Source organism: Nerophis lumbriciformis, linkage group LG39 (genome assembly GCF_033978685.3).
Source record: "Nerophis lumbriciformis linkage group LG39, RoL_Nlum_v2.1, whole genome shotgun sequence".
Classification (NCBI taxonomy): Eukaryota; Metazoa; Chordata; class Actinopteri; order Syngnathiformes; family Syngnathidae; genus Nerophis; species Nerophis lumbriciformis.
Window position 1 is genome coordinate 12662867 of NC_084586.2, and position 15909 is coordinate 12678775.

At 33.8% G+C, this 15909-nt stretch overlaps 1 protein-coding gene across 4 annotated transcripts in view; it reads left to right on the top strand.

Moving 5' to 3' along the window:
• Nucleotides 1-6389: 6389 nt before the first annotated feature.
• Nucleotides 6390-15909, top strand: part of fshr (follicle stimulating hormone receptor) — a 35964-nt gene continuing 26444 nt past the window's right edge. Inside the window, exon 1 of one of the 4 annotated variants that reach the window (XM_061932021.2) lies at nucleotides 6390-6798. Coding sequence is in view for 2 of the 4 variants with exons in the window: in XM_061932019.1 (XP_061788003.1) it covers nucleotides 6602-6798 (197 nt within the window). In the remaining 2 variants the exon portion in view is untranslated. The remainder of the gene's footprint in view (nucleotides 6799-15909) is intronic. The other 3 variants (XM_061932019.1, XR_009811783.1, XM_061932018.1) reach the window with 3 other exon arrangements.

Below are 15909 nucleotides of genomic sequence, written 5' to 3' on the forward strand. Positions count from 1 at the left end.
CTTCAAAGAACCGCTGCGCTGATGCTGCTGCGCTGCTGTTTTTTTAAGATGGCTGCTTAAAAGCAGGAAGCACCAGCGTGATTACACAATGCAGACAAGGTAGGTACACTAGACAAAAGTATTGGGACACTTATGACTACCACCGGACAAAAGTATTGGGACACGTAGGACTACCACTGGAAAAAAGTATTGGGACACCTACACTGGACAAATGTATTGGGACACTTAGGACTACAACTTGACAAAAGTATTGGGACACGTACTACTAAAACTGGACAAAAGTATTGGGACACTTAGGACTAGCACCTGCCAAATACGCGGGCCCGACCAACGCTGCTTGCAGCTTTAATTATTATTGAAGTCACAAAGTGCATTTTTTTTTTTTAACATGCCTCAAAACAGCATCTTGGAATTTGGGACATGTTCTCCCTGAGAGAGCATGAGGAGGTTGAGGTGGGCGGGGTTGGGGGCAGAATAGAATAGAATGGACTTTATTGTCATTATATTTGCATATAACGAGATTAAGGACTCCAACTTAAGGTGCGGTAGTGGAAACAAATATGGCATATAAAAATTAATTACACAAGAAGTAATAAAGATAAAAAAATAAGAATTGAAATAAACAGACTACTATCCAATAAAAATAATAAGCAATCCTGTACAATATACAAAATACTGTACAATATACAGAACAAGACAAGAGTACCAGACAATATGCTTATTATTCGGTGATATTAGTGTGGCCATTATATCATTTGAAGTAAATGATACGGCATGGACGGCGTGGCGCAGTGGAAGAGTGGCCGTGCGCGACCCGAGGGTCCCTGGTTCAAACCCCACCTAGTACCAACCTCGTCATGTCCGTTGTGTCCTGAGCAAGACACTTCACCCTTGCTCCTGATGGGTGCTGGTTAGTGCCTTGCATGGCAGCTCCCTCCATCAGTGTGTGAATGTGTGTGTGAATGGGTAAATGTGGAAGTAGTGTCAAAGCGCTTTGAGTACCTTGAAGGTAGAAAAGCGCTATACAAGTACAACCCATTTATCATTATTTATCATGTATATTTATATAGCGCTTTTCTCTAGTGACTCAAAGCGCTTTTACATAGTGAAACCCAATATCTCAGTTTTAAACCAGTGTGGGTGGCACTGGGGAGCAGGTGGGTAAAGTGTCTTGCCCAAGGACACAACTAGAGATGTCCGATAATGGCTTTTATGCCGATATCCGATATTCCGATATTGTCCTACTCTTAATTACCGATTCAGATATCAACCGATACCGATATATACAGTCGTGGAATTAACACATTAGTATGCCTAATTTTGTTGTGATGCCCCGCTGGATGCATTAAACAATGTAACAAGGTTTTTCCAAAATAAATCAACTCAAGTTATGGAAAAAAAAAAATGCCAACATTGCACTGCCATATTTATTATTGAAGTCACAAAGTGCATTATTTTTTTTTTTAACATGCCTCAAAACAGCAGCTTGGAATTTGGGACATGTTCTCCCTGAGAGAGCATGAGGAGGTTGAGGTGGGCGGGGTAGCGGGGGGTGTATATTGTAGCGTCCCGGAAGAGTTAGTGCTGCAATGGGTTCTGGGTATTTGTTCTGTTGTGTTTATGTTGTGTTACGGTGCGGTTGTTCTCCCGAAATGTGTTTGTCATTCTTGTTTGGTGTGGGTTCACAGTGTGGCGCATATTTGTAACAGTGTTAAAGTTGTTTATGCGGCCACCGTCAGTGTGACCTGTATGGCTGTTGACCAAGTATGCGTTGCATTCACTTGTGTGTGTGAAAAGCCGTAGATATTATGTGACTGGGCCGGCACGCAAATTGGCGCTCTGTACTTCTCCCTACGTCCGTGTACACAGCGGCGTTTTAAAAAGTCATACATTTTACTTTTTTAAACCGATACCGATCATTTCCGATATCACGTTTTAAAGCATTTATCGGCCGATAATTTCGGCAGTCCGATGTTATCGGACATCCCTACTACTGATCATAGCAGACGTCATGATAGACAACAAAGACTACTTTGGGACAAATTATGACCAGATGTTTATATTTTTGAGCCTGAAAATAAGCAGATCCAGCAAGTAGCAGTATTACTAAGTGCTAAACAAGAAATAGAAACGATGGACATAATAAAACAATCACGCACTGTACAATGTCTGCTCCCACCGGGATGCCGACTGTTGGGATGTTTATGTCTTCCAGTTAAGATCATTATCATAATCCTCGCGCAGGTTAAAAAACAAACAAAAGAAAGGTCACCATGTCAATATAGCGCATATGCTGGTTATCTTTCTGTGATCACGGCGCTACTAAAAGTAGTTCCTCTGTGTCAGCGCTTATAAAACCAATTTCGCAAATAGTTGGTTAATATTCAGGTCGCGACATGTAAATGGAGTATTTTAGGGGCTTTTTGTGTGCTTTTTAGTGGGCTTTATGGGCACAATAGAGTACTCTCTACAGCTGTATTGTTAGCCACCTCCTACTTGCCATATTTAACCATCTAGAATGCATTAAAAAAACATATGTGTTGTTGTCTTGTGAATGACAGGCAAAATTCTCTTTAAAAAAGTGCAGCTTTTTGGGTAATCTGGCTAATTAACAAAGGATGCAAAACGACATTTAAGGTCCTCTATTCCAGTGTTTTTCAACCTTTTTTGAGCCAAGGCACATTTTTTTCGTTGAAAAAATGCGGAGGCACACCACCAGCAGAAATCATTAAAAGACAAAATTCAGTTGACAGTAAAAAGTCGCAATTGTTGGATATGACTTTAAAGCATAACCAAGCATGTATCACTATAGCTCTTGTCTCAAAGTAGGTGTACTGTCACCACCTGTCACATCACACCCTGACTTATTTGGACTTTTTTGATGTTTTCCTGTGTGTCGTGTTTTAGTTCTTGTCTTGCGCTCCTATTTTGGTGGCTTTTTCTCTTTTTTTTGGTATTTTCCTGTAGCAGTTTCATGTCTTCCTTTGAGCGATATTTCCCGCATCTACTTTGTTTTAGCAATCAAGAATATTTCAGTTGTTTTTATCCTTCTTTGTGGAGACATTGTTGATTGTCATGTCATGTTCGGATTGTGACGCCGTCTTTGCTCCGCAGTAAGTCTTTGCTGTCGTCCAGCATTCTGTTTTTGTTTACTTTGTAGCCAGTTCAGTTTTAGTTTCGTTCTGCGTAGCCTTCCCTAAGCTTCAATGCCTTTTCTTAGGGGCACTCATCTTTTGTCTATTTTTGGTTTAAGCATTAGACACCTTTTACCTGCACGCTGCCTCCCGCTGTTTCCGACATCTACAAAGCAATTAGCTGCCGGCTGCCACCTACTGATATGGAAGAGTATTACACGGTTACTCTGCCGAGCTCTAGACAGCACCGACACTCAACAACAACACATCATTTGCAGACTATAATTGCTGGTTTGCAAAAAAGATTTTAACCCAAATAGGTGAAATTACATAATCTCCCACGGCTCTATTCTCCTAAATGATCTTCAATGTGTTTTTTTTAAAAGTGCTACTGAAACACGGCGTTTTGTGCGTCTGTACCTTTAAGGCTAGCGGGCTGTGCTTGTTCGCACCAGAGTGTTCATTTGTGAACACCACTTTTTACATCTCCATCCACAGTAGCGTCATAGCAACCGTATATCACATCCAACATGAGGTACACGCCAACACCACACTCGCATTTTGACAGCAACATCATGCCGAGGTAGCTTATTTGCGGAAGAAAAACAAAGTGATGAATCTTACAGCTGCCATGTCTGTAGCTGACTGGTTTTTTTTGTAAAGATGTGTAGCGAAGCCTGCTTTTTATACAATACAATTGACATACAGAACAGGCCAAAAGTTTGGACACACCTTCTCATTCAATGTGTTTTCTTTATTTTCATGACTATTTACATTGTAGATTGTCACTGAAGGCATCAAAACTATGAATGAACACATGTGGAGTTATGTACTTAACAAAAAAAAAGTGAAATAACTGAAAACAAAACATAAAAGGGCCCCTAAAAGGCGCACCCCATGGTTTACAGAAGAAACCAGAGCTCATAAATTATCATGTAGAAAGTTGGAACGCAAATGGCGCGCGACCAAGCTTGAGGTTTTCCATCAAGCATGGAGTGATAGTTTAATATCGTATAAACGCATGCTTACCTTAGCTAAAGCTAAATATTACTCAAATCTCATCCGCCTCAACAAAAACGACCCTACATTTTTGTTTAGTACAGTAGCATCGCTAACCCAACAAGGGACTCCTCCCAATAGCTCCACCCACTCGGCAGATGACTTTATGAATTTCTTTAATAAGAAAATTGAACTCATTAGAAAGGAGATATATACATATGCGGTCCTCTCCAAGGTTTCTCATAGTCATTCACATCGACGTCCCACTGGGGTGTGTTTTTCCTTGCCCTTATGTGGGCTTTGTACTGAGGATGTCGTTGTGGCTTGTGCAGCCCTTTGAGACACTTGTGATTTAGGGCTATATATATAAACATTGATTGATTGATTGATTGAAAACATGTTTTTTTATTCTAGTTTCTTCAAAAATAGCCACCCTTTGCTCTGATTACTGCTTTGCACACTCTTGGCATTCTCTCCATGAGCTTCGAGAGGTAGTCACCTGAAATGGTTTTCACTTCACAGGTGTGCTTGAAGCTCATCGAGAGAATGCCAAGAGTGTGCAAAACAGTAATCAGAGAAAATTAGAATAAAAAACATGTTTTCAGTTATTTCACCTTTTTTTTTTGTTAAGTACATAACTCCACATGTGTTCATTCATAGTTGTGATGCCTTCAGTGACAATCTACAATGTAAATAGTCATGCAAATAAAGAAAACACATTGAATGAGGAGAAGATGTGTCCAAACTTTTGGCCTCTACTGTATTTATTTAATATATGATTTGTATAACATCAGGCACCCTAATACTCCATAGTATTGTCTGTAAAAAAAACTCATTTTTAACACAGCTATTATATGGGACATCATACCATATGGCTAATGTGGCTAAAGCTTATAAAAAGTATATTTTATTATATATTTTGAAATATTTGTGTAACAGCCATAATACAATATTGCTATGCATTTCTTCAATTTTACTATGTATTGTTCATTATTTTAAATGGTTTACTAACAACATAAAATATTAAAGTAAATGTCTAAATACATGTAATAAAATAAAAACATCCAAATAAATATCTGTAATTGTAAAAATATAATGACAAACTAATATGATGATAAGGATATTGAAACACATGTCTACAAATATACAATAATGTAAAAACAGTGTAATAAAAAGTATAATGCATTGATATGTATTTAAATATTTGTATAATAGCCATAATGCAACATTGCTATGTATTTCTTCATTATTTTAAATGGTTTATTAAAAAACATAAAATATTAAAGTAAATGTCTAAATACATGTAATAAAATAAAAACATCCAAATAAATATCTGTAATTGTAAAAATATAATGACAGACTAATATGATGATAAGGATATTGAAACAAATGTCTACAAATATAAAATAATGTAAAACCAGTGTAATAAAAAGTATAATGCATTGATATCTATTTAAATATTTGTATAATAGCCATAATGCAACATTGCTATGTATTTCTTCATTATTTTAAATGGTTTATTAAAAAACATAAAATATTAAAGTAAATGTCTAAATACATGTGATAAAATGAAAATATCCAAATAAATATCTGTAATTGTAAAAATATAATGACAGACTAATATGATGATAAGGATATTGAAACAAATGTCTACAAATATAAAATAATGTAAAAACAGTGTAATAAAAAGTATAATGCATTGATATGTATTTAAATATTTGTATAATACAATAATGCTATGTATTTCTTCCTTTTTATTATGCATTGTTTATTATTTTAACAACATCAAATATTAAAGTAAATGTCTACATATTAACATAAAAACATCCAAATAAATATCTGTAATTGTAAAAATATAATGACAAATTAATACAATGATAAATATACTGAAACAAATGTGTATAAAACTAAAATAATGTAAAACATAAAGCATCTAAATATATATCTATATTTATTTTACATAATAAAAAGTATAATACGTTGATATTTATTCAAACATTTGAAAAGGTGAAATAACTGAAAACATGTTTTTATATTCTAGTTTCTTCAAAATAGCCACCAAAATTGCTCTGATTACTGCTTTGCACACTCTTGGCATTCTCTCCATGAGCTTCGAGAGGTAGTCACCTGAAATGGTTTTCACTTCACAGGTGTGCTTGAAGCTCATCGAGAGAATGCCAAGAGTGTGCAAAACAGTAATCAGAGAAAATTAGAATATAAAACGTCTTTTCAGTTATTGTTGTCCAGTAAAAACCAAAGAACTCGGTTATAGCTTAGTTATACTTACACACACACACACAAAGTAGCAGGGTACTCCCACAGTCCCACACACACACACACACACACACGCACACACGCCCACTAAAGCTCACACGCACTCAACAAACTTTGACTGAACTGGCGAGTGAGCTGGTGGGTCATGCTTAGGCCACATTGGAGTGAGAAGACGTGGAACTAGTGGACCCCCCATGATGTTCCGGATAATATCGATGAAGATGATGATGATGACGATGCTAATGATGATGACAGTCATTGCAGCAGCGGTGGCGAACAACAAAGACTGGACGCCTGCAAGTTCCTTGAAGCGAGCCGTCTGCTCGTATTACTGCTTGCCTGTGGGAGCCAGCGTCATTCCCAGGAACATTTCCTTCGACACGGAATATGTGTGAGTACTCATTGACCTAGTCCATCCATCCATCCATTTTATACCGCTTGTCCCTCGTGCAATGCTAATGTGTGTAATGGAAGCAGCAAGTATTTGATGTTTTTCAACCCTTCACGCACCTTGACAATAAATGAAGATCAAACTTCTTAGGGACCTGAAAAGTAATATTTAAAAAATAATTAGTATTTTTCTGTTTTCATGCCACCCTAATTATCATAAAGAAGCCATTGATGAGGTTTTGTTTGTATGATTATTTTACACACAAAATAGTGTATTTCAGTTGGTCTGGTCCTTAGACTTGGAACATTCCTTCAGTAATTATTGAAAAGGCATTACAATGTCAGGATTACATGATGAAACATTTGTGTCATTATAAGCAACATTTCCGCCATAAACCTTTAAACTGAACTGTGGTTTTGCCTTAAAAAAAAACATTAAAGAAATAAAAGTAATCATATAAACAAGTTTAACAATATAATAAAAATAATCTTAAGAATAAAGTTGATCTATGTACTGTACAAAATCAAAGTATTCTTAGAAACAAGTTGATCTATTATATAAAATCAAAGTAACCACATAACAGGCAATCCATATATAAAAGTCAAAGTAATCAAAGAAACCATTTGAACCAGTGTGTTGTATATATAAAAGTCAAAGTAATCATTGGAACAAGTTCATCTATAAAAGGGGTGTCAAACGTACGGCTCAGGGGCCGGATCAGATCCGCCAACAGGACAAATTTCACCACACCCAGTGTGTGTTTGTGTGACTATCGCTGGGACTTTAATTTGAACTTTTAACTTAACTTAATTGTATGTACGCATAGTAACAATATTTGTACGTGTAGTGACAGTAATTGTACAGATAGTGACAATAATTGTACATAAAGTGACAATAATTGTGCATATAGTGACAATAATTGTACATATAGTGACAATAATTGTGCATAGTGACAATAATTGTACGTATAGTGACAATAATTGTCTATAGTGTCAATAATTGTATATATAGTGACAATATTTGTACATATAGTGACAATAATTGTGCATATAGTGACAATAATTGTACATATAATAACAATAATTGTGCATAGTGACAATAATTGTACATATAATGACAATAATTGTACATATAATAACAATAATTGTACATATAATGACAATAATTGTGCATAGTGACAATAATTGTACGTATAATGACAGTAATTGTACATAAAATGACAATAATTGTACATATAATGACAATAATTGTACATATAGTGACAATAAGTGTACATATAATGACAATAATTGTACGTATAGTGACAATAATTGTGCATAATGACAATAATTGTACATATAGTGACAATAATTGGGTATAGTGACAATAATTGTGTACAGTGACAATAATTGTATATATAGTGACAATATTTGTACATATAGTGACAATAATTGTGCATAGTGACAATAATTGTACGTATAGTGACAATAATTGTGCATAATGACAATAATTGTACATATAGTGACAATAATTGGGTATAGTGACAATAATTGTACGTATAGTGACAATAATTGTGTATAGTGGCAATAATTGTATATATAATGACAATATTTGTACATATATTGACAATAATTGTGCATAGTGACAATAATTGTACGTATAGTGACAATAATTGTGCATAGTGACAATAATTGTACGTATAGAGACAATAATTGTGCATAATGACAATAATTGTACATATAGTGACAATAATTGTGTATAGTGACAATAATTGTACGTATAGTGACAATAATTGTTTATAGTGGCAATAATTGTATATATAATGACAATATTTGTACATATAGTGACAATAATTGTGCATAGTGACAATAAGTGTACATATAGTGACAATAATTGTGCATATAGTGACAATAATTGTACATATAGTGACAATAATTGTACATATAATGACAATAATTGTGCATAGTGACAATAATTGTACATATAGTGACAATAATTGTACGTATAGTGACAATAATTGTGTATAGTGGCAATAATTGTATATATAATGACAATATTTGTACATATATTGACAATAATTGTGCACAGTGACAATAAGTGTACATATAGTGACAATAATTGTGCATATAGTGACAATAATTGTACACATAGTGACAATAATTGTGCATAATGACAATAATTGTACATATAATGACAATAATTGTACGTATAGTGACAATAATTGTGCATAGTGACAATAATTGTACGTATAGTGACAATAATTGTGCATAATGACAATAATTGTACATATAGTGACAATAATTGTGTATAGTGACAATAATTGTACGTATAGTGACAATAATTGTTTATAGTGGCAAAAATTGTATATATAATGACAATATTTGTACATATAGTGACAATAATTGTGCATAGTGACAATAAGTGTACATATAGTGACAATAATTGTGCATATAGTGACAATAATTGTACATATAGTGACAATAATTGTACATATAATGACAATAATTGTGCATAGTGACAATAATTGTACATATAGTGACAATAATTGTACATATACTGTCAAAGCGCTTTGAGTACCTTGAAGGTAGAAAAGCGCTATACAAGTATAACCCATTTATCTTTATTTATTTATATAGTGACAATAATTGTACATATAGTGACAATAATTGTGCATAGTGACAATAATTGTACGTATAGTGACAATAATTGTGTATAGTGACAATAATTGTATATATAGTGACAATATTTGTACATATAGCGACAATAATTGTGCATAGTGACAATAAGTGTACATATACTGACAATAATTGTGCATATAGTGACAATAATTGTACATATAGTGACAATAATTGTACATATAGTGACAATAATTGTGCATAATGACAATAATTGTACATATAATGACAATAATTGTGCATAGTGACAATAATTGTGCATATAGTGACAATAATTGTACATATAATGACAATAATTGTGCATAGTGACAATAATTGTACGTATAGTGACAATAATTGTGTATAGTGACAATAATTGTATATATAGTGACACTATTTGTACGTATAGTGACAATAATTGTGCATAGTGACAATAAGTGTACATAAAGTGACAATAAGTGTACATAAAGTGACAATAATTGTACATATAATGACAATAATTGTACATATCGTGACAATATTTGTACATATAGTGACAATAATTGTACATATAATGACAATAATTGTACATATAATGACAATAATTGTGCATTGTGACAATAATTGTACGTATAGTGACAATAATTGTGTATAGTGACAATAATTGTGCATAGTGACAATAATTGTGCATAGTGACAATAATTGTACGTATAGTGACAATAATTGTGCAAAATGACAATAATTGTACATATAATGACAATAATTGTGCATAGTGACAATAATTGTGCATATAGTGACAATAATTGTACATATAATGACAATAATTGTGCATAGTGACAATAATTGTACGTATAGTGACAATAATTGTGTATAGTGACAATAATTGTATATATAGTGACACTATTTGTACGTATAGTGACAATAATTGTGCATAGTGACAATAAGTGTACATAAAGTGACAATAAGTGTACATAAAGTGACAATAATTGTACATATAATGACAATAATTGTACATATCGTGACAATATTTGTACATATAGTGACAATAATTGTACATATAATGACAATAATTGTACATATAATGACAATAATTGTGCATTGTGACAATAATTGTACGTATAGTGACAATAATTGTGTATAGTGACAATAATTGTGCATAGTGACAATAATTGTGCATAGTTACAATAATTGTACGTATAGTGACAATAATTGTGCAAAATGACAATAATTGTACATATAATGACAATAATTGTGCATAGTGACAATAATTGTACATATAGTGACAATAATTGTACGTATAGTGACAATAATTGTGTATAGTGACAATAATTGTATATATAGTGACACTATTTGTACATATAGTGACAATAATTGTGCAAAGTGACAATAAGTGTACATATAGTGACAATAATTGTGCATAGTGACAATAATTGTACGTATAGTGACAATATTTGTACATATAGTGACAATATTTGTACATATAGTGACATTAATTGTGCATAGTGACAATAATTGTACATATAGTGACAATAATTGTACGTATTGTGACAATAATTGTACATATAGTGACAATAATTGTACGTATTGTGACAATAATTGTACATATAGTGACAATAATTGCTCACCCCTCCTTTCTCTAAATCCCATGGTTGGATCTGGAAGGGTTGACCGACACAAAGATAAATTATTTTGTCTCCCGGGGTTTTATTGACTAAAACACTTAATTACAATGCACAGACATCACGCAGACGTACCATTTTTTTCAGAAACGATTACTTTTACGATATACTGTATGATGCTAATATGATTTATTTATTATTATTTTTTATTTATTTTTTAAAGAATATAACTTAGGTACCGCAGCTTTAAGTGACAGCTTGTACTAAACAAAGTCAGAGGAGTGGCGTGCTGTGCCAGTTTTCGTCTTCATCATCAACTACGAAAAAAGAAAAATGACAAAGGGTAGGGTCATTTATTTAATAGCGCCAACCAAAGTTAATGTTCCTAATTTCTTGTTTACTATTTGACTCATTGACCTGAGTTGCACACGTCATATTAGTCTCTCTCTCTCTCTCTCTACCTACTCAGTGTCCTAGTGGTTAGAGTGTCGGTAGGTTGTGAGTTCAAACCCCGACCGAGTCATACCAAAGACTATAAAAATGGGACCCATTACCTCCCTGCTTGGCACTCAGCATCAAGGGTTGGAATTGGGGGTTGAATCACCAAAAATGATTCCCGGGCGTGGCCACCGCTGCTGCTCACTGCTCCCCTCACCTCCCAGGGGGGTGATCAAGGGTGATGGGTCAAATGCAGAGGATAATTTCACCACACCTAGTGTGTGTGTGACAATCATTGGTACTTTAACTTAACTTTGGTTGTTGTTGTTGATCTATGAAACTCCAAAACATTTTTGGCCCCATTCTGGCTTATTTTGTTTTTGTACTCGATTAAAAAAAAAAAAAAAAAAAGTGCAGTGACTGAGTCTCCAACACGTGGGAGTCTTTTTGGGCAGTCAATGCCGCCGAATGATAGGCGGGGGAAACAGACTCATTTGTTATGCGCAGTGTTTGCCTTGACCTTCCAGCCCAGTGATTTGTGACATTTTTGAGAAAGTCGAACTTTTGGGCACGCGCTCAAAAACAAGGGGGGAAAAAAAACAAAAATGAGGGGTATTTTATTTGAAAAAGCAAAATGATCGGCCAATAGAACAAGAAAATTTGGCTTGTCAAGACTTTCCAAAACAAGTCAAATTAGCTAACCTCAATGAACCCAAAATACCTTAAAATAAGTATATTCTCACTAATAACAAGTGCACTTTTCTTGGTAGGAAAAAAAGAGACGTTTTTGCTCAATATGTTGAAAAATATTCTTAAATGAAGTAAATGCTAGTGCCATTATCTTGACATAATGATCATGATTTTTTTTTCATGCTTGAAATAAGAAATGATTACTTTAAAAAAGTAGTTTTATACTTGTGAGTGTTGATGACACAGCTTTGCAACAGTTGATATTCTAGTTTCAAGCATGTTTTACTCAATATAGGTCATCAAATCTCAGCAACAAGCTGTAATATCTTACTGAGATCATTTAGGACCAAAACCCTTAAAACAAGTAAAACACTCTAGCATAAAATCTGCTTAGTGAGAAGAATTATCTTATCAGACAGAAACTAAGCAAATATCACCCTTATTTGAGATATTTCATCTTACTTAGATTTCAGTTTTTGCAGCGTGGGCTAGTATTCTGTGCGCTGTCTTGCTCAGTTTTGCACTGCAAAAAGTCAGTGTTCAAAAACAAGAAAAAATAAATAAAAATGAGGGGTATTTTATTTGAACTAAGCAAAATTATCTGCCAATAGAACAAGAAAATTTGGCTTGTCAAGACTTTCCAAAACAAGTCAAATTAGCTAACCTCAATGAACTCAAAAATACCTTAAAATAAGTATATTCTCACTAATAACAAGTGCACTTTTCTTGGTAGGAAAAAAAAAGAGACATTTTTGCTCAATATGTTGAAAAATATTTTTAAATGAAGTAAATGCTAGTGCCATTATCTTGACATAATGATATGCGCTCGACATTTTTTTTTTTTCATGCTTGAACTAAGAAATGATTACTTTAAAAAAGCAGTTTTATACTTGTGAGTGTTGATGACACAGCTTTGCAACAGTTGATATTCTAGTTTCAAGCATGTTTTACTCAATATAGGTCATCAAATCTCAGCAACAAGCTGTAATATCTTACTGAGATCATTTAGGACCAGAACCCTTAAAACAAGTAAAACACTCTAACATAAAATCTGCTTAGTGAGAAGAATTATCTTATCAGACAGAAACTAAGCAAATATCACCCTTATTTGAGATATTTCATCTTACTTAGATTTCAGTTTTTGCAGCGTGGGCTAGTATTCTGTGCGCTGTCTTGCTCAGTTTTGCACTGCAAAAAGTCAGTGTTCAAAAACAAGAAAAAATAAATAAAAATGAGGGGTATTTTATTTGAACTAAGCAAAATTATCTGCCAATAGAACAAGAAAATTTGGCTTGTCAAGACTTTCCAAAACAAGTCAAATTAGCTAACCTCAATGAACTCAAAAATACCTTAAAATAAGTATATTCTCACTAATAACAAGTGCACTTTTCTTGGTAGGAAAAAAAAAGAGACATTTTTGCTCAATATGTTGAAAAATATTTTTAAATGAAGTAAATGCTAGTGCCATTATCTTGACATAATGATATGCGCTCGACATTTTTTTTTTTCATGCTTGAACTAAGAAATGATTACTTTAAAAAAGCAGTTTTATACTTGTGAGTGTTGATGACACAGCTTTGCAACAGTTGATATTCTAGTTTCAAGCATGTTTTACTCAATATAGGTCATCAAATCTCAGCAACAAGCTGTAATATCTTACTGAGATCATTTAGGACCAAAACACTTAAAACAAGTAAAACACTCTAACATAAAATCTGCTTAGTGAGAAGAATTATCTTTACAGACGGAAAATAAGCAAATATCACCCTTATTTGAGATATTTCATCTTACTTAGATTTCAGTTTTTGCAGCGTGGGCTAGCATTCTGTGCGCTGTCTTGCTCAGTTTTGCACTGCAAAAAGTCAGTGTTCAAAAACAAGAAAAAAAAATACAAAAATGAGGGGTATTTTATTTGAACTAAGCAAAATTATCTGCCAATAGAACAAGAAAATTTGGCTTGTCAAGACTTTCCAAAACAAGTAAAATTAGCTAACTTCAATGAACCCCAAAATACCATAAAATAAGTATATTCTCACTAATAACAAGTGCACTTTTCTTGGTAGGAAAAAAAATATGAGAACTTTTTGCTCAATATGTTGAAAAATATTCTTAAATGAAGTAAATGCTAGTGCCATTATCTTGACGTAATGATATGCGCTCTGCATTACATTTACTTATACTAAAACTAATTTATTGTTCTTAATGGAAAGGCAACAAGGCAACCGCTTGTTACTCTCGGGGTCTCCTAGCTGCTCAGGCAAATCATATTGTCTAAAAATGCATTTTTCCATCGATAACATGACATCATCGCGCCAAGTGCGTGCTCTTTCAGTCAATTAGTGTGCATTAGTGTGAACCCCGGCCAAAAATGTTTTAATTGTAATTTTGAAGAATTTATCTGAATGTGCATGAACTATTTCTGTTCAAAATTGTTAGAAATGTCACATGTTAAATGTTTAAATATTACCGTATTTTTCAGACTATTAAGTCGCAGTTTTTTTTCATAGTTTGGTGCGACTTATACTCAGGAGCGACTTATGTGTGAAATGATTAACACATTAGTGTAAAATATCAAATAATATTATTTATCTCATTCACGTAAGAGACTAGGACAGGGGTCGGCAACCCAAAATGTTGAAAGAGCCATATTGGACCAAAAATACAAAAACAAATCTGTCTGGAGCCACAAGAAATTAAAAGCCATATTACATACAGATAGTGTGTCATGAGATATAAATTGAATTAAGATGACTTAAAGGAAACTAAATGACCTCAAATGTACCTACAAATGAGGCATAATGATGCAATATGTACATACAGCTAGCCTAAATAGCATGTTAGCATCGATTAGCTTGCAGTCATGCAGTGACAAAATATGTCTGATTAGCACTCCACACAAGTCAATAACATCAACAAAACTCACCTTTGTGCATTCACGCACAACGTTAAAAGTTTGGTGGACAAAATGAGACAGAAAAAGAAGTGGCATAAAACACGTCCTAGAAAGTCGGAGAAAGTTATACATGTAAACAAACTACGGTGAGTTCAAGGACCGCCATAATTAGTAGGACAAAACGGCGCTCGCCAAATACTCGAATCAGTGAAGCATATTTAATATAAACAGTGTGCTTTATAACAATTAGGGAGGTTTGTGTCATGTTTGTCCTCCTACAGAAACCATATTAAAACAAAAAATATATTTTTTCACCTCATCTTTTTCCATTTTTCATACATTTTTGAAAAAGCTCCAGAGAGCCACTAGGGCGGCGCTAAAGAGCCGCATGCGGCTCTAGAGCCGTGGGTTGCCGACCCCTGGACTAGACGTATAAGATTTCATGGGATTTAGCGATTAGGAGTGACAGATTGTTTGGTAAACGTATAGCATGTTCTATATGTTATAGTTATTTGAATGACTCTTACCATAATATGTTACGTTAACATACCAGTTGGTTATTTATGCCTCATATAACGTACACTTATTCAGCCTGTTGTTCACTATTCTTTATTTATTTTAAATTGCCTTTCAAATGTCTATTCTTGGTGTTGGCTTTTATCAAATACATTTCACCCAAAAAATGCGACTTATACTCCAGTGCGACTTATATATGTTTTTTTCCTTCTTTATTATGCATTTTCGGCCGGTGCGACTTATACTCCGGAGCGACTTATACTCCGAAAAATACGGTAACTGTCAGTTTACCGTACTGTGCCAACTGTACTACTTAATGAGTACCGTATTTTTCGGTATTTTT